Below are 27,927 nucleotides of genomic sequence, written 5' to 3'. Positions count from 1 at the left end.
CCCCGTGGGGGCGGAAGTGACGATATCACAGGAGCACTCGCCTAATGCTTCCGCCGACGTGCCTCGGGACGACGGCCCGGGGTTCCGAGGCCGAGTCCTTTCAGACTTTCGGAGTTTCCTCTGGTTCTGGTTCCAGACGAACGTGTGGACCCAGCCTGGGGCAGGCTGTGTGTACTGCTGACAGTTCCCCACCAGCTCACTAGGTAGGAGACGGCTGAAGAAAGGTGCTGTAACAGAGACTTGCCGAAGAGGCCCAGGCCCAGAACCGTAAGCGGAATTTGCTTCATTTTGTTGGGTGAAGGAGAGAGCCTAGTCTGAGTAAAGAGCCCCTAGACTCCAAGCCAGGCCTCTGTTGCTTGGTTGCTCCTCTTGTTGTGCTCCCAGTTTTCTCATATATACAGTGTGGATTTAGCCTGCGTGGTCTCATAAGTCCCTTCTAGCCCTGTCACTAAATTCTTCATAATAAGGCTTTCCTGGTGGCTCAGATGGTAAAGAATCTGTCTGCAGTGGGGAAGACCCAGGTTCGATCCCCGGGTCGGGAAGATCCCCTGGAGAAGGAAATGGCAACCCACTCCAGTATTCTTGCCTGGAGAGTACCATGAATTCCCAATCCATAGGGTCTCAAAGAATCGGACACGACTGAAGCGACTTAGCACGCAGGCACTTGGAAAAGGCCAAATGATAATTTGGACGGTCTGTAGTGAAAGAGTGTCTGGATAGAAGATGCAAGTTCCCCTGGACCTCATTTTACTAATCCGTTAGAAAAACAAGTCTGAAAATCGAATTGCAGCCGTGAAGTGGACGATCCAGAGCAGTTTTTTCTTTTACTAGGCCTCACCTGGCAACAATAGTGAACTAGTACTTTTGTATGTAAGCGAAACCTTTAGAAAATAGTTATTCACAACCTCCTAATATACCAGAGCTATACCTCTGAAACCTGAAAAGGGGGAAATTTAGAACAGATAGTTGTAGGATCAAGAGCCATGGGCAGATTATTTGGGCGTGAAATGATAGGAATGAATGTTTTGTAGTTTTGAATTCCTCTATCCCACACAATGGAAAAGATTTAAATTCTGCAGAGTAAGGGAGATTGTGCTTAAGAACATTTAAATATTAAAAATTTAACTGCTGCTGCTGCTAAGTCGCTTCAGTCGTGTCCGACTGTGTGCGACCCCGTGCGACCCCATATACGGAAGCCCACCAGGCTCCCTTGTCCCTGGGATTCTCCAGGCAAGAACACTGGAGTGGGTTGCCATTTCCTTCTCCAATGCATGAAAGTGAAAGGTGAAAGAGAAGTCGCTCAGTCGTGTCTGACTCTTAGCGACCCCATGGACTGCAGCCTACCAGGCTTCTCCGTCCATGGGATTTTCCAGGCAAGAGTACTGGAGTGGGGTGCCATTGCCTTCTCTCTAGGGAAGGATTATAGAGATGATAGATAACAGTCTCATTCTCCAGTTAAGGGAAAAGCCACAGAAAGAGAAAATGAAATGTCCAGAACACAACTCGGACTTTTGGCAGATCTGGGACTTTTGATAGTGTTTCAAAAGATGTTATTGCAGTGTTTCTGAAAGTGTGTTATATGCACCACTGATAATGCAAGGGCAAACATTTTTTATTTTATTCTTAATGCTTATTTATTAGTTTGGGAATGTGGTATTGGATTGCCATTTATTGTATATTAAAAGTTCTTTTAATATAATTGTAAGTATAAAACTGTCATTAAAAGAATATTAAATAAGTGTTACTATAGTTGGTATGTGGTCAATGCAAAAATCATGATGATGGTATGTGAATCACTGAATTTGGGGAAACAATGTTAATGGAATTGCCTAGCATAGTTCAGGGACTAGGATATTACTTCTACATTGTTCTATATGGTTTATATTATTGAAACTTTAACTTTCAAAGAAGAATGGAGGAAAATATGAAGTTTGCTACAGTGGAAGACACCGTAGAGTATCGCCTGTTCCTGATACCAGATAAACGAGGGGACCCAGAAGAACACAGAGAGATCCTTCAAAAGTACATTGAGAGGATAATGACCCAGTTTGCACCTATACTGGTCCCCTATATCTGGCAGAATCAGCCTTTCAATCTCAGATATAAACCTGGGAAAGGTAAGGTTCTTTTGCTTATTTTGCTTTGATACATGTGACTTTTAACGTCCTTCTGACACCAGTGATGGGTAATAGTCCACAGTTCATTCAGTGTTGTCAGGAGATTTATATCCTGAACTGTTAATGGTATTTGCTGAAGTTCAGTTAAGCTCTTGAACTTAAAAAAATTAAAAAAAAAAAAAATTTGTGTTGATGAAAGCTTTCTAACAGTCATTATCTTAGAAACTAATATATACTCAGCATTATCAAGCCATGGCTTTTCTTTTGAACTTTACTGTGCCATCGTATATCTGGTACCTACACTGAACAGGTTCAGGCTGGCTTCTTTAATCATAGTTCTTTCAGCTGTTACTCTGTATTCCTGTCTTGATAGTGTGTTTACTAGGCTGCCTTGTTTCATACAGTTGTTTAGCTAAGGGTCTAAGAGTGGCTCTGCTTGGCTTATAAAGAGAAATAATTGAGCTAAATAACCACTATTTTCTACACAGAAGCATTTAGACATTCCTTCACTGCTTTCCTATATTGTCGGTGCTTCAGATCTAACCTGTGGCCAAATAATGGCACTTTGTCATCTCATTTCTTATAACTTTACTAAAGTGAGTCATGGATAACTTACCAAGGCTCTACTCATGCACAGCATCTTCTGTGGGGTCTTATTTCATATCAGGAGCCTGACATCTTGTGATTCCTTCATTCTGGCTCTCATTTTAGTGCTTCTGTTACCTTTTGGCTAGCAGTTGCCAAATGTAAAACGTTAATTTTATTGACTGCCTTATCACTGATACATGTGATACTTATTGGCAAGAACACTGTCCCATTAATAGACCACGGCCAAAACGAATTCCCTATCTTTGTTCTCGAAAATAATTTTTACACAGTGTTTTCTTGTCTTGCTTAATGATATTACTATCCACCTAGTAGTCAGGCTTGTTAGTAATTCAAAATCATCCTCACAACCTCACTTCACCATGTTCCACAGGCACTAAATCCTACTGTTATTACTCCTGAAATCTGACCCTTTCTCACATCTGTTTGGCTACAGTCTAGGCCCTCTTCATCTGGAAGACTAAGGTGGCCCCTAAGTAATCTGTCTGGTCCCAGTGGCTCCAGTTCCTGACAGTGTTGACAGTTACCTTTGTAAAACGAATTTGATCTTGTCACTCTCCTGCCTAACACCCTCCAACAGTTCTGCATTGCTTCTGGGTGAAATTGAAATTGAAGTTTAATATGAAAAGTGAAAGTCACTCAGTCATGTCCGACTCTTTGTGACCCCATGGAATTCTCCAGGCCAGAGAATTCTCCAGTGGGTAGCCTTTCTCGTCTCCAGAGGATCTTCCCAACCCAGGGATCGAATCCAGATCTCCCTCATTGCAGGAGGATTCTTTACTAGCTGAGCCACAAGGGAAGCCGTTAATATGTGAGGTAGATAAAAATGAAGGCATTCTAACTGGAGCTTCTCTAGTTGAAGAAACTTGGGAGACCCGGAGTAGGGAGAGGGGTGGGTGGGGCAGTTTGTCTGCCCTGGCTGGCATTTTTTCTTGCTATGGCAACTGTTGAGATACTCCACAGTACACTTGTTTGAGCTTCATTCTGTTAATATGGTATATTACATTGTGTGGCCTTTTTTTTTGCCAGGGCAACTCTTGAGACACTCCACAGTACACTTGTTTGACCTTCATTCTGTTAATATAGTATATTGGTTGGTTTTCCTGTGTCAAATCATCCTTGCATTCCAGGAATAAATCTCACTTGGTCATGGTGTACAATCCTTTTAACATGTTGTTGAAGTAGTTTGCAAGTGTTTGTTGGCTCGTGCTGGCCTCATAAAATAAGTTTGGGAATGTTTCCTCCTCTTCAGTTTTTTTTTTTTTTAATGTTAATTCTTCTCTAAATGTTTGGTAGAGTTTTCCAGTGCAGTCATCTAGTCCTGGGCTTTTCTTTGTTGAGAAGTTTCTGATTATGAATTCACTTTCCTTACTATTATAGATACGTACAAGTTTTCTACTTCTGTGTGTTCCAGTCTTGATAAGTTGTGTGCTTCCAGGAATTTATGCATTTCTTTGAAGTTATCCAGTTTGTTGGTGTACAGTTGTTCATTGTGTTTTCTTATAATTTTTATTTTGGTGGCATAGGTGGTTGATATTCCCTCTTTTATTTCTGATTTTAGCTATTTGAGTCTGTTTTTCTTAGTTAATCTAATGTTTTGTCAATTTTGTTGATCTTTTAAACAAACCAACTCAGTTTAGTTGATTTTTTAAAACATTGTTTTCCTATTCTCTATTTCACTGATCTCTGCTCTAATCTTCATTATTTCCTTCCTCTAGCTTTGAGTTTAGTTCTTCTTTTTCTAGTTCCTTAATGTATAAAGCTAGGTTGTTGATCTGAGATCTTTTATAACTGTAAACTTTGTCCTCGCCCCGCTTTCACTGTATCCCATATGCTTGGTTTGTTGTATTGATCTTCATTGAAAGTGTTAAAGTGAAAGTGTTAGTTGGTTAGTCATGTCCGACTCTTAGCAACCCCATGGACTGTAACCTGTCCATGGAATTCTCTGGGCAAGAATACTGGAGTGGGTTGCCATTTCCTCCTCCAGAGGGTCTTCCCCACCCAGGGATTGAACCTGGGTCTCCTCTATTGTGGGTAGACCGTCTAAGCCACCAGGGAAGCCCTGGTTTTCATTCATCTCCCAATGTTTTCTAATTCCCCTTACGACTTCTTCTTTGACCCCTTGGCTATCTGAGTATATTGTTTAAGTTCTACGTATTTTTGGATAGTGCACTTGTTTGAAAATTTCTGCTGATACTCCCAGAACACACAGTTGTCTGTTACGCCTCTGTGTCTTTCCACATGCACGTGTTCTGTTCTCTCTTTCTGGGAAGCCTGCTGTGGTCATTCCTCCAGAAGAGCATAGCTCAGATATCACATACTTTATGACCACGTAGCCCTCAGTGTATACCTCCATTGATCATCTTGTTTTGTAACTGGTTATCTATCTCCTGTTGTCCAGACTCTAAGCTCTTCAAGAGTAAGCTTCTTCTATCTTGTTCAGGATTGCAACCCCAGCTCCCGGTATATGGCCATACTCCTGGAGCAGAGCCAGTCAATAAAAGTTTGTTCAATTGAATGATTGCTTGTACTTTCATTTGAACTGACAAATTTATTTGATTATATCATTGCTTTTCTCTTGTTTTTAGGAGATGTTCCTGCACATATATTTGGCATGACAAAGTTTGGGGATAACATTGAGGATGAATGGTTTATTGTTTATATAGTGAAGCAAATTACAAAAGAATTTCCAGAGTTAGTAGCAAGGTATTATAGTCTTATTAATAATTCTTAAACAAGTATCATATTAATGCATATGTATGGAATCTAGAAAAATGATACTGATGAACCTAGTAGAGAACAGATTTGTGGACAAAGTGGGGGAAGGTGAGGATGGGATGAATTGAGACGGTAGCATTGACATATATGCACTACTTTGTGTAAAATAGATAGATATTGGGAAGTTGCTATATAACACAGGGAACCCAGCCTCGTGCTCTGTGATGACCTAGAGGGATGGAGTAAGGGAAAGGGAGGGAGGCTCTTGAGGGAGGAAGATGTGTATACACACACACACACACACACACACACACAGATGTAGGTTTTAAATGTGATTTCTGTGTTTTCTTCCTTTTTGCTGATGACTTCCTTTTCTTAAAGAAGAGTTAAAGTATCATCTGAGAGTTTAACTTCCAAAAAATTTCACACAAAACCTGTTTAGTTTAGGTTTTCTCTTCTTTTTTTATTCTTGTTATGAGAGAGCAAGTACACCTGGTAAATAAAATCCAAGCAATACCAAAGGGTGTTCTGCTCTGATTTCCCAAAAGTAATCACTATCAAATTTCTATGTCTTAAAAAAAGAAATTCATATATATATACCTATATATATATATATGTATTTCACAGATTTCTCTATGTCTTCCTCTATAGCTCTATTTTTTTTTTTTTTTTGAGAAACTATATACAGAAGAAATTTAAAGAGACATCAGTGAACAATTGTATGGATAGGAAGCAAAGTAGATAATAATGCATTGTAATTCAAATTTTAAAATGTTATGGGAACTGATAATTCTTTGTCATTCCCAAGTTAGTTGCTCTGTGGCATATGGAATCTTCCCGGATCAGGGATCAAACCCAAATCTCCCGATTGGCAGACTGAGTCTTAACAACTGAGCCACCAGAGAAGGAAGACTGTTTTAAAACAAACCTCCAATATTATACCATTTGATTTTTAAATACTTTAGGATGTAAACTTAAGAGATAATGCACCATTACTATTACCACACCTATAAATAGGTAGCCATACTTTTTAAATAAATGGTAGAATTTTCAATAAACAGGCACAAATATGGTAGTTTATGTCTTTACTAGGATAATAAGGAGGGGGCAGCGCCTTTCATATGCTGATTCTGATATTTATATATGCAGTGATGGGTCATACTGACCCACTAGGCCTCTAAAGCTCTTTTAATAAGCATGTACTGTCTTGTCAGGTTTTTTTTTTTTTTAATTAGAAAAAGAAAGAAGTTTTTCCTCTATGTCTCTGCCAGATTAATATTCTTAAAGTAGAACTCAAACCATTTTACTTCCCTACTCTAAAACATTTCATTTGTTTTGTTTATAAAATTAAGCTCATTCTCACTGGATTCTGCCACCATTTAAAGCTCTTCACAAAATGATATAACTGTGTTTTTCTAGTCCTTTTTTTAAAAAATTTGTTATCAGTCTTCAAATCTCTACCTTAAGTGCCACCTCCATAGTTTTGCTTATGCTGTTCCCACTCCCCAGAGCATCTCTCTTTTTCTGGATATATTGTATCTCCACCCATTAAAAGTGAAAATAATCTGGGACAATATATATATTGTGCTAACATTCATGCAACAGGAGAAGAAAAAAATTTATATTCCTATTGACTACTTTACACATAAGCAAACTCTAGAAGGATAGACAAGAAGTAACAATGGTGGAGGGGTTGGGCATATAGATACAAAAGTAGCAAGGAGACTTTTTCATTTATAAGAGACATAACTATTTATGTATTTTTTTGTTTTAATCATGTGACTGTATTACATCCTCAGAAATTTGAATTTTTAAAAAGTGATGCAGATGAGGCAAAACAAAAGTATCTTTCAGGGCCCAGTAGTACTTCCTCCGTAAAGGTTTTCCTAATCTTGGCAGTATGTGATTTTTTTTTCCTTTTGAAGACCTATGTACTTGGTATATTTTTCACATTTTTTTCTACTGCTATTTATTTATGTACTTATTTTTTTCTCCTTATCACTCTCGAATTCCTCCTTACAATTATAGACTATCCCTTCAGTACTTAATGGTATCTTAAAACATTTTGCTTAATTATAGAAATCTACATAATTATAGAAATCTGTGGTATTTACTCATATATTTATTTACTAAGATTAGGGCAAAAATGGATTAGAACAAGTCTGTTTTGATTATTAGCAAATATGCACTTCTTTTAATTCAAAGTTGAAATTTCTTTTGTGTTAGAATTGAAGACAATGACGGTGAATTCTTGTTAATAGAAGCTGCTGACTTTCTCCCTAAATGGTTGGATCCTGATAATAGTGCCAACAGGGTAAGTATATCCAAGTTTAGAAAATTTACAGAGGTGAAACCATGTTGCATCATTTTCATATGTACCTGGATTTTGTCAGTGCCAAGTATGGAAACTATATCACTTTGCAGGTATTCTTCCACCAAGGGGAGTTGTGCATTATTCCTGCACCAAACAAGCCTGGAACAGTATCCTGGTTACCCACCACACCCCTGACTATCTCACAAGCACTGAGTATAATCTCAACACACCCAGAAAAAATTCTGGCTTCAGAATCTGTACGAGCTGCTGTGAATAGACGCATCAGAGGGTAAGAAAACTGACACTTTCACTGCCAGTCAAGGAGCGTTTTGACTTCCTGTTGCTCGTCTTTTGTTGAATCTAAGCATTTCTTTCACCTAGATTAGTGCTGATTTTCATTCTGTCTTCATCCTTTGTGAAATTGACCAGCAAATTAAACTTAATATGTTTTAAAATCGAGAAACAGATGTATCTTTTAGTTGCCATTTGAAGGTTATAGGCCCAGTGTTTTTGCATTTATTTACCTTAGAGAGTGTGGCTAAGTATTATGTAGATCCATAGATAAAAATTTTCGGACCTTTAGAGATGAAAATATGAGTGAGCACAGTCTGTTCAGGATTTTCTCTGATTCTGGGTGAATATATGAGATTCCCTGACTTAGTTGGAGCGCGTTAGGTTCTACTCAGAAGAGAACACCTCAGTCTAATAATGTATTAGTTCAGCCATTCAAATTTGAGTACCTATTAAATGTTTAGTACTGTTCAGATCATAACATTATTAAATAATAATCTCTTTTAGCTTTGCTTCAGTACACTTTGCACCATTTTTTAGGAGAATAAATTCTGAATTTCTTTTCAAAGTATGGTAGTAACGTTTTCATTTTTTTTTTATTGGACCACCTTAATCCCTTCTCTTTATTTTCTATTTCTTTCACTTTTTCTTTCTCTCTTTTCCTACCTGTAGTCTTTAGCATATAGAGTATCTTTTTTAAACAGTTACTTTTTTTGCCACTCAGCTTGGAAATCTTAGTTCCCCAACTAGGGAGTGAACCTGGGTTGTTGCTGGCAGTGAAATCACCGAATCCTAACCAGTGGACCATCAAGGAATTCCCAAGGGTGACAAGAGAGTTGTCATTCTTTTTGTCTCACTCATTTTACTCCTGATGAACCAAGACAAGATGAAATGTTAAGAGGAAAGTGAATGGTATAAGAATCCTAGATATTTACATCAGTTCAGTTCAGTTCAGCTGCTCAGTCATGTCTGACTCTTTGTGACCCCGTGGACTGCAGCACACCAGGCTTCCCTGTCCATCACCAGCTCCTGGAGCTTGCTCAAACTCATGGCCATTGACTCAGTGATGCCATCCAACCATCTCATCCTCTGACGTCCCCTTCTCCTGTCTTCAATCTTTCCCAGCATCAGTGTCTTTTATAATGAGTCAGTTCTTCACATCACGTGGCCAAAGTATATTGGAGGTTCAGCTTCAGTATCAGTCCTTTCAGTGAATATTCAGGACTGATTTCCTTTAGGATGGACTGGTTTGATCTTGCAGTCTATGGGACTGTCAAGAATCTTCAGCAACACCACACTTGAAAAGTATCGATTCTTCGGTGCTCAGCTTTCTTTATGGTCCAACTCTCACATCCATACATGACTACTGAAAAAACCATAGCTTTGACTAGACAGACCTTTGTTGCAAAGTAATGTCTCTTCTTTTTGATATGCTGTCTAGGTTGGTCATAGCTTTTCTTCCAAAGAGTAAACGTCTTTTAATTTCATGGCTGTAGTCACCATCTACAGTGATTTTGGAGCCCAGGAAAATAAACTCTGTCATATCATAAAATAAAAGTGATTATGTTACCTGTCACAGGTACCCAGAAAAAATTAAAGCCTCCCTTCATCAAGCACACTGCTTCCTCCCAGCTGGCATTGCAGCAGTGCTGAAGCAGCACCCCAGATTGGTGGCTGCAGGAGTCCAGGCATTTTACCTCCGGGACCCCATTGACCTGCGAGCCTGTCGTATTTTCAAGACATTCTTGCCTGAAACACGAATAATGACATCGGTAAGATAGCTCTCTTGGTCATTTAGTTTCTCTCACTGAAAAGAATATTGAACATTATTTTAATTGTTCACTAGGAAAAAATTGGGAATATTCTGTGTCCTCATAGCAAGTTAATATAGACTTTTTGTTATTGTTCAGTTGCTAAGTCATGTCCAACTTTGCGATCTCATGGGCTCCAGCACGCCAGGCTTCCCTGTCCTTCACTATCCCTCTGAGTTTGCTCAAACTCATGTCCATTGAGTTGGTGATGCCATCCAACCATCTCATCCTTTGTTGCTCCCTTCTCCTTCTGTCCTCAATCTTTCCCATCATCAGGGTCTTTTCCAGTGAGTCGGCTCTTCACATCAGGTGGCCAAAGTATTGGAGCTTCAACTAAAGCACCAGTCCTCCCAATGAACATTCAGGGTTGATTTCGTTTAGGATTGACTGGTGTCATATCCTTGATTTTTTCTTTTCTCCTATCCAGAAGAGGAAGACTGCAAGAGACCTGACTTCCTATTTTATATCTCAATGTTTCCTAGCTATTTCTGACCAGATTTTCCCTATTTGAGCAATTATATCTTTTAGCAATAAAACATTTCATTTCCTCCAGAGAATTAAGAATTATTCTTTATCATCTACCTGCCAAAATTGCCATGTTATGTAACTAATGATTTGAGTTACCTTAGTGACAACTAAATATAGACAGTGAAGGTAAATTTTATGGCGTGTGGATTATATCCTGTAAAGCTGTTACTAAAAAATGTAGACAGTAAATAGGTTGAGTCTTCTTTGCATTTATCTGAATATGAAGCTCATAAATGAAGTTATTGTTGTTAACTGTGAAATGATAGTCAGGCATTTTAATTTTAGGAAGACACTCACATATTTTGTTTCCCAATGTCCAGGTCACTTTCACTGAATGTCTATATGCACAGTTGGTGCAACAAAAGTTTGTGCCAGACCAGTGGAGTGGATACAAGCTGCCTCCTCTGTCTCATCCCCAGTCCTGAGCCCATGAATTGGGCATGAAGTTGGTAATGTTGAACCAGAAGATTTAATTTTCTTCCTTAACATCAAAGGGCTCTTCACAGAGTAATGATACAACTTAGAAATCTAAAAATACACTCTATTAACGTGAGAATGTAGTAAGATGTGGTATTTGAAATAAGGAAAAATGGATTATTCTGTAAGGGATGATAGAACTGTGTGTCCATCTGAAAAGTTGGATATCACATCTATGCCAAAATAAATTCCAGTTGGACCAAATATTTAAGTGAAGAAAACAAAATAATAAAATTTGGAAAATTTTTCGTAGGAAAATTTATGAAAATATGAGTAAGAAAGTCCTTCCTAAGCATGACTTGAAACTGGAAACAATAAAAGAAAAGATTGATAAATTTGATTATATAAAAATTAAACATTTCTATATGGAAAAAACCCATAAATATAGTCAAAATACAATTAACCTGGAGAAAGTGTAAAATATATTTGCAGTTTAAATGACAAAGAGTTAAAAAAAAAACTAGTAAATGACAAAAGTTGCTTTATCTAGTATATAGCACTGCTGCAATTCAAGATGAAAAAAATAGTAATCAATCAAAAATGATCAGAAACCATTAACAGATAGTTCAGAGAAAAGGAAATACAAATTATTTTTATGAAAAATGTTGACACTTGCTCATAATAAAGGAAATGCAATTTAAAACTACAAAGTAATGTTTTTCACCATTTGATTGACAAGTATCCAGAAGTTTGATAACAAATATGAGGTTTGTAAAAATATGTAAAGCAATACCCTCAAACATTATTGATAGGAATATGAGTTGATTCAGTCTCTTAGAACAGTTTATCACTTTCCATAATATTTAAAATGCACAAACCCTGCTGCTCAGCATTTTCATTTCCTGAAATTTATCCTCCATATATTTTACTTGTGCACAAAGCCATATGAAGATACTCGTGAAAGCATTGTTTATAGTAGCAAAAGATTGGAAAGTAAATTATGGTCTGTTCATGAAATGAGATGGATAAATGTATGTGTTTATATGAAATCATCTCCAGGGCATATCACTAAGAGAAAAGCAAGGTTCAAAGCAGTGTGTATGTTGCCATTTAGTGATGAAGGGGATGAAGTAGGAGGATATTTGTATTCACACACACACATATCTGCCTGAGTGCAAAGATTACTTCTGAAAGGATATGCAAAGAATTTTCAGCAGTAGTTTTCTCCAGAGTAATCAGGGAAGCTCCCTATTAGAATTATTTTGCCATGTGCATTTACTATATTTTTTAATCAAAGGACTCTTAAAATGAAGTGATTCCCTCTGTTTACTATTCCTAAGACCATGCGTAATTCATTTATAATTGTGTTAGATAAGAAACCTTTTGCAACCTTTTTTAAGCAAGCAAGAAGCAAGTTTAAATTTCTAGTTTTTTAATCAGTGAGAAGAGAAATCTCTTCCAGGAAAATAAGAATTTTTTGTTTTCTGATATTTGCTTCCCCTTTATAATTTTTAGTAATCTGTAGAGATTAAGAAACTTGGAATTAAAGTCATATTTTTTTCATAAAATTTAAAGAATATTATAAATGTTCACATACCCATATGTCCAGTCACCTAGTTCTTGAGTGTGGTTAAATAGAAAGAAAGTAACCTAATAATAAAAATTCTATCTTTTCCATGTAGGCTCATGGATTTGAGATCTTATGTTCCAAATGTAGCCCACATTTTTCTGACTCCAAAAAATCCCTTGTGACTACATCACCACTCTGGGCTGGCTTCCTTGAAAGTCTGAAAAAGAATGATTACTTTAAGGTAGGACTTACTATACACTCTTTAAATTGTACAGTCCAGGCAAAATCAAGCCCGTGATCTGAAGTGTTAGGTCCATATTTAATGTGTAACATAATTGTAAGAACTAGAGTTAAAAGGGACCATTCTAGTTTGGTGGTAATAAGGGAGTGTCTATAAACTGTTTCTAGTATTTTAGAAAAATTAATAACATCTATACAAAGTGATAAAAGTTATTATTTGTATCAGATGAATAACTTGTTCAAATCTATGAAGCAAACATGAAGACACCAAATAGAAAAATTAGCAAAGATATAGATTAAAAAATTATATGACCTAAATGGGAAGGAAAGCCCCAAAAAGGGGGATGTATGTAGATGTATGACTGATTCACTTTGCTGTACGGCGACGTACACAACAGTATAAAGCAACTATGCTCCAATAAAAAAAAATTACAAAAAGGGAACTAGTAAATTTCTCTTAAAATAATCACTCTCACACATAGTAAAGATATGTATATTAACACAATAATAAAGACCATTTTTCACTTATGTAAAAAGCATATGAAAGATATTCAGCACTATTGAGAATATGGTGAAAATAGTACACCTATACATTGCTGATAACATCGTAATAGTCGCAACCTTAACTGCAAAGTAATTTGATACTGTATTCCAAGAATTATACAGAAGTTCAAACTTGGAGCCTTCACTTTATTTTATTGTTCTTTTTAATTGGAAGATAATTGCTTTACAATGTTGTGTTTCTGCTGTACAACCCATGAATCAGCTCTAAGTGTATGTTTATCCCCTCCTGCTAAACCTCCCTCCTCCGCACAGCCCCAGCCGTCTAGGTTATCGCAGAGCGCAGAGCCGAGCTCCCTGTGCTGCCTGTTTCACACACGGTAGTGTGTATACGTCAGTGCTGCTGTCTCAGTTTCTGCTACCCTCTGCTTCCCCTGCTGTGTTCACAAGTCATCCGCTACGTCTGTGCCTCTGTTCCTGCCTTGCAAATAGGGAAACTTTATGTTAAATAATCTACACTTCAAGGAAACATCCAAGAAGTAGAAAAGTCCTTAAGAATATGGTAATTTTAAAGATTGTGTAGTGGTATGGAAAACTGCTTATATTATAGTATATTTTTAAAGAATGTAAAGTATTAAGCTTAAATGCCATCATAAACATGCCTGTGAAAGGTAGAAATGATAGTTAAGGTTAGGATTACACTATTTTTTGAGCTCTATTTGTACTTTGTTTTATAAATTAGTTGCTAGTTAATCAATTGTTTCTTTATAACAAGTTATTAGTAAATAATAGAAAATGATAGAAAACCTCCCAAATTGGAAAGAGGCCCTAAATGGTGAAAAGGATGAGGGCCCATTACATTTAGCCTAGTCCCTTTTTTGGAGAAACTGTACGTCCATGACAAAACAAGGATGAGGACTCAGACCTCATGATTTTTGTACAATATATTAGTACTGTATTGTATACTGCCTCCCTGAAAGTTGCTGGTGGGCAGGTTATTTTAATGATACCATCTATATTAGGTTCTCATGGGCATTATTATTTTTTTAGGGACTGATGGAAGGTTCTGTTCAGTACCAAGAAAGGCTAGAAATGGCCAAGAACTACTTCCAGCTCTCTGTAAATCGGCCAGAAAGGTGAGTTTATCTCTACCCAAACAGGGCAGCAGAGTGATAACTTGCCAGAAGTTAAGGAGTTACTTACTCCTGAGATTGCTGCACATGTTGGAGTTTCCATGTTTAAACTGTTAATGGCAGGACTCATGACTACTGAAGGAGCTGGTGTCGAGAGAGGAGGTGTTGTTATAGGAGTTTGCTGGCACTTGTAGCCATCACTACCACCACCACCACCACCACCATCATCATCATCATATAATGGCTAATGAATATTGAATACTTAAAAGCTTAGGCCACTAACTCATTTAATCCCCTCTTAAAGCCCTGTGAAATAGATTTAATTGTTATTTTCCCTATCCACAGCCGAGAAACTGAATCTAAGAGAAGTTATATAATTTGCCAAAGGTTACACTGCTAAGAGTCAGACACGACTGAGCGACTTTACTTTCACGTTTCCCTTTCATGCATTGGAGAAGGAAATGGCAGCCCACTCCAGTGTTCTTGCCTGGAGAGTCCCAGGGACGGGGGAGCCTGGTGGGCTGCCGTCTGTGGGGTAGCAGCAGCACACAGCTCAAAGTGACAGGCCTAGGGATTTGAACTCATGGATTCTGGTATTGAATTCTTAATTCCTGTGGGAGTTCTGGGCTGTGTTCAGCTTTTTTAGGTGGATCTGAAACACAGGATGAAGCAGGCATTTAGCTTCCAAATCATATCTCATTCTAACCTGCCATATATTTTCTGGGGGAAGAAAGAAATGAGCACAGGGTTGGAAGAAAATGGTGGTAGTTTAGTTGCTAAGTCGTGTCCAACTCTTGCGACCCATGGACTGTAGCCTGCCAGGCTCCTGTGTTCATGGAATTCTCCAGGCAGGAATACTGGAGTGGGTTGCCATTTCCTTTTCTAGGGTATCTTGCTGACCAAGGCCTTGAACCCATGTCTCCTGCATTGCAGGCAGATTCTTTTACCAACTGAGCTATGAGGGAAGCCACATGGAAGAAAATGGCTGCCCTTTAAAATTTGATAAAGTTGAGTTTCAGTTCTGGTAATACTGGAGTATCATATCAGACTAACCCCCTGCTAATTGCAGTGATAACCCTGGACAGAATATTAAAAGAAACCAACCAGTTATTTGAAGACACTGGAGGAAAAAGCAAGCAAAAATCAGAGGGAATAGGATGCTTGAAAGAAGAAAGTCCCTTTTGTCTGACTTGTCCCATGAGGGCACTTCTAGCCACTGTGGCCCAAGGAAAATGGAGCTTCTGCAGAAGAGTTTATTGGGCTGAGGTATCAAAGGTCAGAATTTGAGCACTGGAAAAAAATCAGTTTATGTTTGCAAAACTGAATTTGAGGTACTTAAAGCTATTAAGTAACATGAAAGAAATAACTTTGTAAATGTTGTGGCTCAGAAGGTCCCCAGTTGTGTGTGGATGTGTTTTGTTTTGTTGTTGGGCTTTTTTCCTCAAACTGAACTGGTTTTGAACCCCAGTTGTTTTGCCAACTTCTCAAACATTACATATATGTGTAATAAATGTTACTTAAAGATTGTATGAAGCAAAATTGATGCTGAGAGAACTCTAACCTCAGTATCTGTGGGATAGTAATGACTTTATAGCAGTCTTTATTCTTTTGTATTCTTGCCTGGAGAATTCTGTGGATAGAGGAGCCCTGCTGGGCTGCAGTCCATGGGATTCCAGAGTCGGACACAACTGAACAGCTAACACTTTTTTTTCCACTCTTTTCTAAGTGTCTAGGGGTGCCTTTGTCCCATTTTCATCAATTTCACGGCAGTAATTTGTGGAAAAGAGGATGCCTTCTTAGGGTAGGTTTTAAGGAAACTTGGGAAAGAAAGTAAAGGAGGTGGCTCTCATAGTTAGGGGAATCTCCCCCAGATGAATTCTGTCACCTCTGGGAGACCACTCCCCTGTTGAACAGCATTACTTTATAATCTTAGGTGAAGAGAAGTTAAGAAATTAGAGAGACTCATGTAGGAGAGGAGAAGGCAATGGCAACCCGCTCCAGTACTCTTGCCTGGGAAATCCCATGGACGGAGGAGCCTGGTGGGCTACAGTCCGTGGGGTTGCAAAGAGTCCAACAGGACTGAGCGCCTTCACTTTCACCTTTCACTTTCATGCACTGGAGAAGAAAATGGCGGCCCACTCCAGTGTTCTTGCCTGGAGAACCCCAGAGACGGGAGCCTGGTGGGCTGCCATCTCTGGGGTCGCACAGAGTCAGACACGACTGACATGACTTAGCAGCAGCAGCAACAGCAGCATGTAGGAGATTTAGGGCTATCTTATTCTCCCATGAAATAAGATAGATTGAGGGTTTGGTAATTCTTTTTAAATCATAATGTCTTTTATTATTATAAAAATAACATTCATTCATATAGCAAATAGAGAAAAATGTAAGATGGAAAAATTTATGTCACGAGTAAGCTATTATTATTCCATTTTATATCATGAGTTAGCCACTATTATCATTCTTCCGATTTACTGCCTTTCAGGATTCTTATTCCCTGTAACCAATTGACTTTTTAAAAAAATTTTACATTATCAAGAAATTATGTATCTTGTTCATAATTTTTACTTGTTGTGATCTTTACATTTTCCCATGACCTTAAAATGTTTTGATAAGTGCTGCACAGCGTTTTAGCAAATGGACCCTAATTTACTTACTGCAAATAGCTTCAATATCCAAATTTTCATGAGTGTTATAGGAGAAACTCCCATTCACCAACCAGAATGACTTCTTTGCAATTCGAAACCAAGCTCACATCTCCCTCCAGACCTGTTCTTGACTTCCTAAAGCTTTTGTTTGTTTGTTTTGTTTTTATTAGCTGAATTAATGTCTTCGACTGTTTCCTGCTATCTTTTCATTGTACTACCATCCTTCTTATCACCCAGACCTCCTGGCTCTCCTTGGATCCAGTCCTTAGATACTGTTCAGTATTGTGTCTTAACATTCTTTTTCCTTACTGCCTGGCTAGATACTCTAATTACTTAATTACTGAACTATCAGTTCAGTTCAGTCACTCAGTCGTGTCCGACTCTTTGTGACTCCATGAGCTGCAGCACGCCAGGCCTCCCTGTCCAACACCCAACTCCCAGAGCCCACCCAAAGTCATGTCCATTGAGTCAGTGATGCCATCCAACCATCCCATCCTCTGTCATCCCCTTCTCCTCCTGCCCTCAATCTTTCCCACCATCAGGGTCTTTTCAAATGAGTCAGCTCTTCACATCAGGTGGCCAAAGTATTAGAGTTTCAGCTTCAACATCAGACCTTCCAGTGAACACCCAGGACTGATCTCCTTTAGGATGAACTGGTTGGATCACCTTGCAGTCCAAGGGACTCTCAAGTCTCCAACACCACAGTTCAAAAGCATCAATTCTTCGGCGCTCAGCTTTCTTTATAGTCCAACTCCCACATCCATACATGACTACTGAAAAAACCATAGCTTTGACTAGACAGACCTTTGTCAGCAAAGTAATGTCTCTCCTTTTTAATATGCTGTCTAGGTTGGTCATAACTTTCCTTCCCAGGAGTAAGTGTCTTAATTTCATGGCTGCAATCACCATCTGCAGTGATTTTGGACCCCCAAAAAATAAAGTCTCTCCTGTTTCCACTGTTTGCCCATCTGTTTGCCATGAAGTGATGGGACCAGATCCATGATCTTAGTTTTCTGAATATTGAGCTTTAAGCCAACTTTTTCACTCTCCTCTTTCACTTTCCCTAGAGACTCTAGTTCTTCTTCACTTTCTGTCATATAAGTGAGCCATATTGAACTATAGCTACACCTAAACTTATTTCTTAGCCTTTAGTTACTCTTCTCTTCCAATTCAACCATCAGAGCCAGGAGAATCTGCTTGAAATATATCTGTAATCATATTACTTCCCTCTCCTAAAAATTATTAGAGAATGTAATAGTGAAAAATTACAAACAATGGAAGTGTCCACCAATAGTAGGTAAATGAATTTCAGTGTATTTATATGATGGCTTACTATCCTTTAGTTAACCAGAGATTATATAAATATCCATAAATCTAAGTCAGAATTTCTCAACCTTGACGCTATTAACACTTTGGACCAGATGGTTCTTTGCTGTGGGGAACTATCCTGTGCATTATAAGATGAAGCAATGTCTCTGCCCTCTACTCAGTAAATTCCCCTGGGACTGACTCCCCACTCCCCACTAATTGTGACAACCAACAATGTTACCAAATGTTGCCAAATTGTCACCAGTTGAGAATCACTAGTCTAAATGAATAGATTTAAAAAATACAATGTTGAATGAAAAATACAAGTAAAATGTAGGTGCTATGGGTATCAACTGTAAAAATACACAAAATATTACATATTATAGATAAATATATCTTCATTTACTCAGTAAGTATTTATTATCTCCTATGTGCCAGGCCCTATTCTAGGCACTGGGAATACAACAAGTGAACCCCAATTCTCCCTGCCCTGTGGAGCTGCATGCTAGTGTAGGAGAAAGACAATAAACCGTTATATGATAATAGATGGTAATTAGTACTTTGAAGAAAAGGCAATATTTGGGGAGAGAGATCATAAGGGCTGCTGTTCTAGAAAGGGTTGACCAGGGAGACCTTTCCAAGGAGGTTTTCTTTCAGAAGAGATCTAAGAATGTCAGGGATTGAGGCAGACAGATGATACTGAGGGAATGGTATCAAGAGAATAACATGTCAGATAAAGAAAACAGTGTTCTCCTACTTACTCAGTGGCCCAGAAAGGTTCTTGTGAGAGCTGTCACTTTTGGGCAGCAGAGAAACAGATTGGACCTGGTAGTGGTGATCACCAAAGGGAATACTAACTTTGTCTATCATATATTTTTTAAAGTACATGCTTAAAGAATTCACCTGCTATTGCAGGAGATACAGATTCGATCTCTGGGTTGGGAAGATGCCCTGGAGGAGGAGGAAGTGGCAACCCATTCCAGTGTTCTTGCCTGGAAAATTCTATGAACAGAGGAGCCTGGCAAGCTGCAATCCATGGGGTCACAAAGAGTCAGACACAACTAAACACCACCACCACATATATTACTAGTTTGGTTTTTATGTTAAATTTATTAATGTAGTCATATATTTAGACTAGAGGTAAATATAGCAGTATTTTAAGTCTGGGTGGTAAGGATATATTACCTTTTTGACTTGTCTATGTTATTTTAAAGCAAAAATTAAAAATAACAAAGAAGCCATCAGTGATCACTCACTCCTTACTTCATTGAGTCTAAACTTAGCCATTTCAGCCTCGTTGTACTCTTCAGTCCATCTGTTCAGCCTCAGATTTCACCCTTAAGCCAAATTGAACCCGTTTGCTTTCTCTGAACATGTTCCTCACTTCCCCACCTCTGTACAAATGCTCATTTTTCCCCTTGCCTAGTTTCTCTATCCTGTCTTACCCATCAAAATTCTCTTGAATCTTTAAGGGTTAACTCAGCTTCTTCCATTAGCTCTTTTTTTTTTTTTAACGTCTCTGTCTCTACCCAGTGAATGTAATTACCTTCTCCTATGATTCTTTGAACCATTTGGTATTTCTGTGCGACTTTATATGTTTTTAACTTATCATAATTATTTGTGTATATTTCTTTTCTCTGTCTTTTTTTATTTGCATATTACAGAGTAGGGATAATTCCCTGTTACCCACATGATTCAGCAAGGTATGCAAATGTTTATTAAATTAATGCAAGTCCATTATATAACTTGGTTTGTTCCATTATAAATAGTTCAGACAGAGTTCCATAAACTTATATAACAAATCACATCACCATCATAAAATAGCTCACTTGTCATATAAATAATCTCTGTGTGTATTTCCCTATCAGTTTATAGTAAGAGGAACACAAAATGGTATCAGAAGACTTGATTTCAAGCCTTTGCTCTGTCCACCTCAACGACCTTGCAAAAGTTAAAGAAATTCACTGGGCTCTGAGTTTCTCCTTTGTAAAACAGGATTATTACCTTCTTGTAATAGTAATTAGAGGGCAAAATAAGAAAATGTATGTGAAACACTAGCCTATCATTTAATACATGATAGATTAATTTTTGTGTGTACTTTCTTCTGGGTTTTCATTTCCTCATAATATGATATATATAAATTGAAAGAGTTACACTAAATCAGCAGCTCCATGATGGTGGTCCATGGAGCCTGCTGCGGAGCAGAGGGGAAGGCAAGGTGAGCAGGTCTCCGAGCCTCCAGCCTCCATTTCAATCAAAGCAGTCTTTCAGGGTTCTTTTTAGCTTGACTGAGGTATAATTGACAAAACTGTAAGACACTTAAAGTGTCATTGTGGTGATATACCTATACATTATGAAAAAGAGTCCCACCACCTAGTTATTTAACAGATTCATCACCTCACATTATTTATATTTTGTGTGTATTTGAGAACATTTAATATTTACTATCTTAGCAAATTTCATTTACACAATAGTGTTGTCAACTATAGTAACCATGTTTCACATTAGATCCTATGACCGTATTTACTTTACAGCTGAAAGTTTGAATCCTTTTTCCGGGATTTTTGTGCTTATTTCCGTCACCCCTTAGTCACTGGCAACCACTTTTATTCTCTGTTTCCGTGAGGTTGACTTTATTTTTTTTTTTTTAGATTCCACATATAAGTGATACCATGTTAACTTTCTCTGTCTAGCTTATCCCATTCAGCGTAATGCCTTCAAGGTATAGGGCATTATTGCAAATAACAAGGTTTCTTTCTCTCTCATGGCTAAATAATATTCCATTATATTCCAGTGTGTGTGTGTGTGTGTGTGTATATATATATATATATATATTCCAGTATATATATGTGTCTCCAGTGTATATGTGTATATATCTCTGTGTGTGTGTGCTAAATTGCTTCAGTTGTGTCCAGCTCTGTGTGATCCTAGGGACTGTAGCCCGCCAGGCTCCTCTGTCCATGGGATGCTCCAGGCAAGAATTCTGGAGTGGGCTGCTGTGCCCTCCTCCAGGGGATCTTCCTGACCCAGGGATTGAACCTGCGTCTCTTACATCTCCTGCATTGGCAGACAAGTTCTTTACCACTGGCGCCACCTGGGAAGCCCGTGTATATCTCTGTCTCTGTGAATTTATCTGTCTGTCCATTCATCCATCCACACCACATCTTTATCCAGTTATCTGTTTGTAGACACTTAGGTTGTGTCCAGTCTTAGCTACTGTGAATAATACTACAGTGAACATGGGGATGCAGACATGTCTTTGAGATTTTGTTTTCATTTCCTTTGGATAAATACCCAGAAGTGGGATTGCTAGGTCACATGGTAGCTCTATTTTTAATTCTTGAGAAACCTCCATACTGTATTCCATAGTGGTTGTACCAATTTGCATTCCCATCAACAGTGCACGGGGGTTCCCTTTTCTCCACATTCTTGCCAATGCTTGATCTCTCTTGTCTTTTTAATGATAGACGTTCTGACAGGTGTGAGACAATATCTCACAGTGATTTTTATTTGCATTTCCCTAATGATTAGTTGATGTTGAGCACCTTTTCTTGGCATTTGTGTATCTTCTTTGGAAAAATGTCTATTCATTTTCTCTGCCCATTTTTGAATAAGATAACTTGGAGGTTTTTTTTGCTATTAATGAGTTCTTTTATATATTTTGAATATTAACCCCATATCATATATATGGTTAGTGAATATTTTCTCCCGTTCTTTAGGTTGTCTTTTCATTTTGTTGATGGTTTCTTTTTCTGCAAAGCAGTTTCTCTTTTCTTTACTTTGTGGGTTTTTGTTGGTTTGACTGTGCTGTGAGGCTTCTGGGACCCTCATTCTCTAATCAGGAATTGAACCAGGGGTCATGGCAGTGAAAGCACCAAGCTCTAACCACTGGACTGCCAGGGACCTCCTCAAAGCAGTTTTTCTTTGAGCTCTTTTTATATTTTGAGTTCCTGGTGAAATTTTGAGAGGAAGGATTCAGTATCCTGAACAAATGTTTAAAAACAAATTAGATAATTGTTTCCAACTTTAAAATACTCTGTTTTTGTGGTTATTATTCTAAGTTCTCGTTAAATACCCATGTCTTTCATTTTTTTATAGCTCTCATGCTATGAGCCCAGGTGAAGAAATCTTAACATTATTGCAGACAATACCATTTGATATAGAAGAGCTTAAGAAAGAAGAAGCTTATCTTCCCCCAGAAGATGGTAAGTGATGGGCCAGGATAGAGCGCAGAGTTAGAAAGAATTAAAGTGTCCCGCTAAGTCTCAGAGGGTACTTCACTGAGAGTATACCTGTTTCATGTGAGTGTAGCATGGCAGTGTCACACTTCTTTTTCAGATGAACGGTGGTTAGATCTCTCACCAGATCAACTGGACCAGCTGCTGCAGGAAGCTGCTGGCAAAAAAGAGCCAGAGTCTGTTTCCAAGGGGCAGGAGGAGAACTGTGACTTAACTCAAGTCTCAGAGAGCATGAAAGCTTTCATATCCAAAGTCTCAACCCACAAAGGAGCAGAGCTGCCTCGGTAATTTCTGTTAAAGTATAATTATCTAAATAGTTAGAGTCTCTATGTTGGCATCATCCAATCATTGCCAGTTCTGTGGTCTTTAATTTTCTTTTTTTTTGGTAAATGATTTCCAATGCTTTGTTTTCCTCTTTTGGTACCTAGTACTATGATAACTTACTTATGTGGAGTCAGATTTCTAATAACCTGATTATGATCCTTGAAGTAAGCCAGAGAGATCACTCAGATCTAAAGGCCACTGCCCCAGACCTGTGCAGGGCAACTATATACTTTACTTTTTAGGCTTTTACTCAGAATATTATGGACTTCTAACATCTAGCTCTCATCAGGATCGGACATCTGATCTTGTACCCTTAAGTAGATTGGAAGCTTCAAACTCAGAAGAGGAGGATGAGCGCCGCCAGGTACCTTGAACAGGTTATCTTCTGCTCGTGGCCCAGGAATACCGGGAGTTCCACCTTCCGGAGATAAAGTCTTTGCTTTCATTTTTTGGAGGTTAGTTCACCAGTAGTCAGGAAACTTACGAAAAGTCTCCTTTTTGGATTCTTAGCATTCCCTCTGAAGATATTGCCAGAAACTTAATTTTTCTGTGTGTGCCAAGTCTATATTTGAACTATGGGGTCATGGAAAGTGTCTGGAGGAGCTGTACAGTTTTCTGAAAAGCTGCCCTGTTGAGAAAATGGTTCCATTTCTGCATTCAGATTCTACATGTAAAATAAAGATTCACACATTTAATAAAACATTTACACAAGAAGAAAAAGTCAGATGAATAGATGCACTTGAATTTCTGCCATTTGAAGGGAAAGTGAATTTAAAGAAGCCACAACATGTATTCTCTATTTTGGAGGATTATGGTTAGGACCCAAACCACATCCCTGAGAATCCACATAATATTTATTTTGGTAGATGAATTGCAGATAAACAGAGAGAACTTACTGAGTCATACAGTGTCAAAAAGAGACACTTTATTTGAAATACAAGCATGGATGCGGGTTTATCATTCATCATGGCCAACCATGGAAAAGTAAAAAAAAATGATACTGTATTTGATCCATTTGTTGGAACAGGTGGCCTTCTGATAGCTTCTGCTCATTTTGGTGCATATGTATATGGGACAGACATAGACTACAATACTGTTCATGGCTTGGGAAAGGCCACCTTGATGTCTTGGTTTCAGATGCATCTAAACCTTCCTGGAAGAAGGGCACATATTTTGAAACAATCATCACTGATCTTCCATATGGTATTAGAGAATCCACAAGAAGACCAGGTCATGAAAGGAAATACCAAAGGGAATAGAAAAATATCCAGAAAGCCACGTTCCTGTTTCCTTGAGTTATCATCGGTGTGATATGTTCTTTGACCTGTTAAAGTTCTCAGCAGAGACCCTCGTATTGCGTGGAAGACTCATCTATTGGTTACCAGTATACACACAGGAATACACTGAGCAGATGGCATCCTGGCACCTCTGCTTGAAACTCACCAGCAACTGCGAGCAGAAGCTTTCCAGTCACACATCAAGGTGCTTGATAACAATGGAAAAGGTGAAGGAATTTGAGAACCGGGACCAGTATTCACATTTGCTGAGCAATCACTTTCTTCTGTACCCAGGTCATAATTCCTTCTGTGAGAATATTTCAGTGGGGTAAGATAAAGGATTACCAAGGAAGAAAAATCTAGCAGGAATGAAAAATTAAGGTTTTTGACAATGGAGAAAGAATAAGGATTTGATAGAAAAGACATCTGTATGTGAATTTTTATGTATAATACAGAAAATGTACTGTTTTAAATAAATTTATTTAATAAAATAAATGCAACAAAAAAGAGGAGGATAAAAGTTTATCAGAGGAAGAAATAATAACAGAGAACAAGAGGTATTATGTTTGGCAAGTAATAGGGAAAACAGGTAGATGGAATTGTTCCTTGCCCAGCCAAATACATCTTTATTAGTGTTGATGCTCATTAGCCTCATAAGAGTAAAATTTATTTATTTATTTATTTTTTATAAGATTAAAATTTATGTTCAGTATTCTCTCTTTAAGACAGCAGGAAAAAAAAGAAGCAGGGATTGGGAAGGTTTGACCTTTTTTATGTTTAAAGGTTTGGTTCTTAAAAAGATAGACTTTATTTAAATGAATTTGGATAAATCGCTTCTTTTGCTAATGCTAGTTTATCTTATGGGAGGTGGTAGGTTGGCAGATCCCTAAATCAACATAAGTTTAAAATGTGCCTAATCAAAGTGCAGTTTTTACTTTTATTTCATCTATCTTTCCCATTTCTATTGCCCTACAAGATCAGTAAGCATAATGGTTTTTAAAATTTAAACTACCGTTTTCCTTGCTATGCCTCCTTTGAAAGTATATCTCTGGTAGTGTTCCTAAGAATGGCACCAATTTAGACAAAGTTTCAAAGAGTTTTGTTTGGGATAAATTGTCTTTTTCCTTTAATCTTACAGAGAACCTTCTGAGGCTCCAATCACTTTTGATGCAGATTCTTTTCTTAATTATTTTGATAAGATTTTAGGTGAGTTACAGTGATGTTTATTTTTCTTTTGCAACTGTAAGTTGTATACAGATTGCTAGAGCTTTGGAGCATTGGATCTCATTTGTATTTTGTTTTGTGTGTGTGTGTGTGATTTTGAGTTGCTTTCAACTATTAATTGTTGCCCTACTAAGTAATTTTGCAGAAGATGCCTTGCTTAGTGCCTGGCATAGTAGTTGCTCATTAAATCTTTGTTGAGTGAATGAATGCTGTGTGTTAGATAGGGTTTTACATGGGCTCCCGTATTACATTGTTCTTTTTTTTCTCTCTTTTAAACATCCTGCACTTATATCCTGGGCTTCCCTGGTATAGAAGGGAAGGATTCTTCCTTGGTGAAGAATCTGCCTCCAGTGCGGGAAACTGGGTTCGATATTTGGGTTGGGAAGGTCCCTTGGAGGAGGGCATAGCCACCCACTCCAGTATTCTTGCCTGAAGAATCCCCACGGACAGAGGAGCCTGGCAGGCTACAGTCGATGGGGTCAAAAAGAGTTGGGACACAACTGAGCGACTAAGCACAATAACACTTAATAGTCTACTAAAAAAAAAAAAAAAGACAAATAGCCCAATTAAGAAAAAATCAACAAAGGATATAAACAGGCAGTGTCTTGAGGAAGAAATATAATCAATAAATATTTGAAAATAGTTAACTCTTTCTAGTAAACAAGTAAGTATACAATAAAAGTAAGAATTATTTTTTTGGCCCATCATACTGGGAAAAATTTTAAAGGTTGATAATAATCAGTTTGCTCAAGTGTGGGAGAAAGGAGCACTGTTCAGCTGTGGAGGTGGAGGTGTAAGTCGTCTTTTCTGAAGGCAGTTTGGTACTCCAGAATGTTCGTAACCTTTGACTTTGCTATTTTCACTTCTAGGAATTTACCTCATGAAAAAGCTGCATGTGCTAAGATGGTGATTGCAACATTGTAGAAGCAAAAACTGGGTTATAGTACAATTTTACCCCCCGCCAAAAAAATCATAGTACATTAACTTTATGAAGTACAGTATAGCCTTAGTGAAGAATGAGGTCCATTTCTGTGTTTTGACAGCAAAGGACCTCCAAGATATATAAATAAATAGAAAAGCAAACCATAGTTCAATATATCTGTGTAAAAAATATTTTGTATACACATACAGACACACACAGAATTATGTAAATAAAAGTGTGGGTACCCACCGAACTGTTAAAAGATGCTTAACTCTAGGAAAAGAATGAAATGTGAGACAATAACTCTATGTAATTTGAATGTTTACATTAGAATGTATTCATGTATTATGTAGTTTTTAAATTTCTTAAGTAAAAATTTTTCATCAGTTGAATTCACCTAAAAAAAAAAAAAGGAATCTTTCAGCTTAGCCCATGTACTTTTCTGCAAATGTCTGCCAGCAGTATCATTTTCTGGAGGGGATTTTTCTGAAGTATTTTGCCTGTGTATATTCACCTTTTTTTGGCAGAGAATATTCTAATTCTTTTGAGATGTATAGTCACGCCAAAAAAATGTACCAAGTGACTCTTTCTGTGTTGGGGTCTGTGTAGGTTCAAAGCCCCATGAGTCAGACTCTGATGATCTGGATGAGGAAGACTCTGAATGTTTAGACAGTGATGATGACTTGGATCTTGAAACACAGGAGCCTGGAGAAGAAGCATCTGTCAAAGGGACTCTGGATGATCTCAAGTCATACATGGCCCAGATGGACCAGGAACTAGCACATACCAGCATTGCCAAAAGTTTCATCACCCAGAAGCAAATGGTATGTTTTCAACCTCTTTCCCTTTTCAATCTAGTACAAAGGACAGCTAAAATTATTTTATCTTAGTTTTTCATTTGTGGTAATTTTTTGTGATTTGAATTTGATCTTTTCATTTGAATAAGGTTGATTTTTTTCCTAACTCTGGTTGAATGAAAGATTATTTTCTTAAACATAAGCTTAATTATACTGCTTATTTTGTGTTACGTGTGGGTAGGAAAGAAATCTAGCTTCTTTCACTTAGAGAAAATTTCAGATTCTGTTTTATTTATTTACTTTTAACTGTTCATTTTTTTGTTTATTTCTTTTAAAACTCTTAGGCAAGCTATAAATGTATCTCCTTACCTCTGGTTATCTCCCTTGGACTATTTCAAAATTGGGAAGGAATCCATATAATTTGTAGAAACTTATCCTAGGAAGAAGTATGCTATAATCTTTGGAACCAAATTTTAATGTGTCTGTTAAATTACATAGTTTATTATTAGACTTCATTTTCTTTCTATCAAGAAGGGAATTTCCTTTCTAATATGTAACTCAACTTGACATTGTTGCTTTTTATTGTAACTTCCATCCAACCTAGTCGCCTATTGTCTAATGACTTGCTTTTCCTTCCATGAACAAGGAACCTCTATCCCAGACTACCAATGACAATTCAGAGGAGGAAGATTCTGGCACAGGAGGATCTGTTATGACGCCAGTGGATGTAGACCTGAACCTGGTTTCAAACATATTAGAGTCCTATAGTTCCCAAGCTGGACTAGCAGGACCTGCTTCCAACCTTTTACAAAGCATGGGTGTGCAGCTGCCTGACAGTGCTGATCACAGACCCACAAGTAAGCCAACGAAAGATTAGCAAGCCAACCTAGCCTCTCTTTTTTTCTTCTTGAATAAATATTGAGTCTGACTATGCTCATCTTTA

At 37.8% G+C, this 27,927-nt stretch overlaps 1 protein-coding gene and 1 pseudogene across 1 annotated transcript; both read left to right on the top strand.

The window, feature by feature from the left end:
* The first annotated feature begins 42 nt into the window (after window positions 1-42).
* ECD (ecdysoneless cell cycle regulator) lies at window positions 43-27,921 on the top strand. The gene is given in 14 exon segments (XM_020894977.2): window positions 43-267; window positions 1,909-2,117; window positions 5,312-5,429; window positions 7,668-7,755; window positions 7,866-8,044; window positions 9,626-9,818; window positions 10,706-10,834; window positions 12,485-12,613; window positions 14,164-14,249; window positions 22,301-22,407; window positions 22,541-22,724; window positions 25,180-25,247; window positions 26,797-27,011; window positions 27,631-27,921. Coding segments are annotated over 13 exon segments (1,932 nt in total). The 5' UTR covers window positions 43-267; window positions 1,909-1,912; the 3' UTR covers window positions 27,862-27,921.
* LOC110138217 (tRNA (guanine(10)-N(2))-methyltransferase homolog pseudogene) lies at window positions 22,731-24,548 on the top strand (annotated as a pseudogene).
* Window positions 27,922-27,927: the final 6 nt, after the last annotated feature.

Source organism: Odocoileus virginianus, chromosome 7 (genome assembly GCF_023699985.2).
Source record: "Odocoileus virginianus isolate 20LAN1187 ecotype Illinois chromosome 7, Ovbor_1.2, whole genome shotgun sequence".
NCBI classification, from domain to species: domain Eukaryota; kingdom Metazoa; phylum Chordata; class Mammalia; order Artiodactyla; family Cervidae; genus Odocoileus; species Odocoileus virginianus.
The sequence above is the reverse complement of the archived record's forward strand: the minus strand, read 5'-3'. Positions and strand labels throughout refer to the sequence as shown.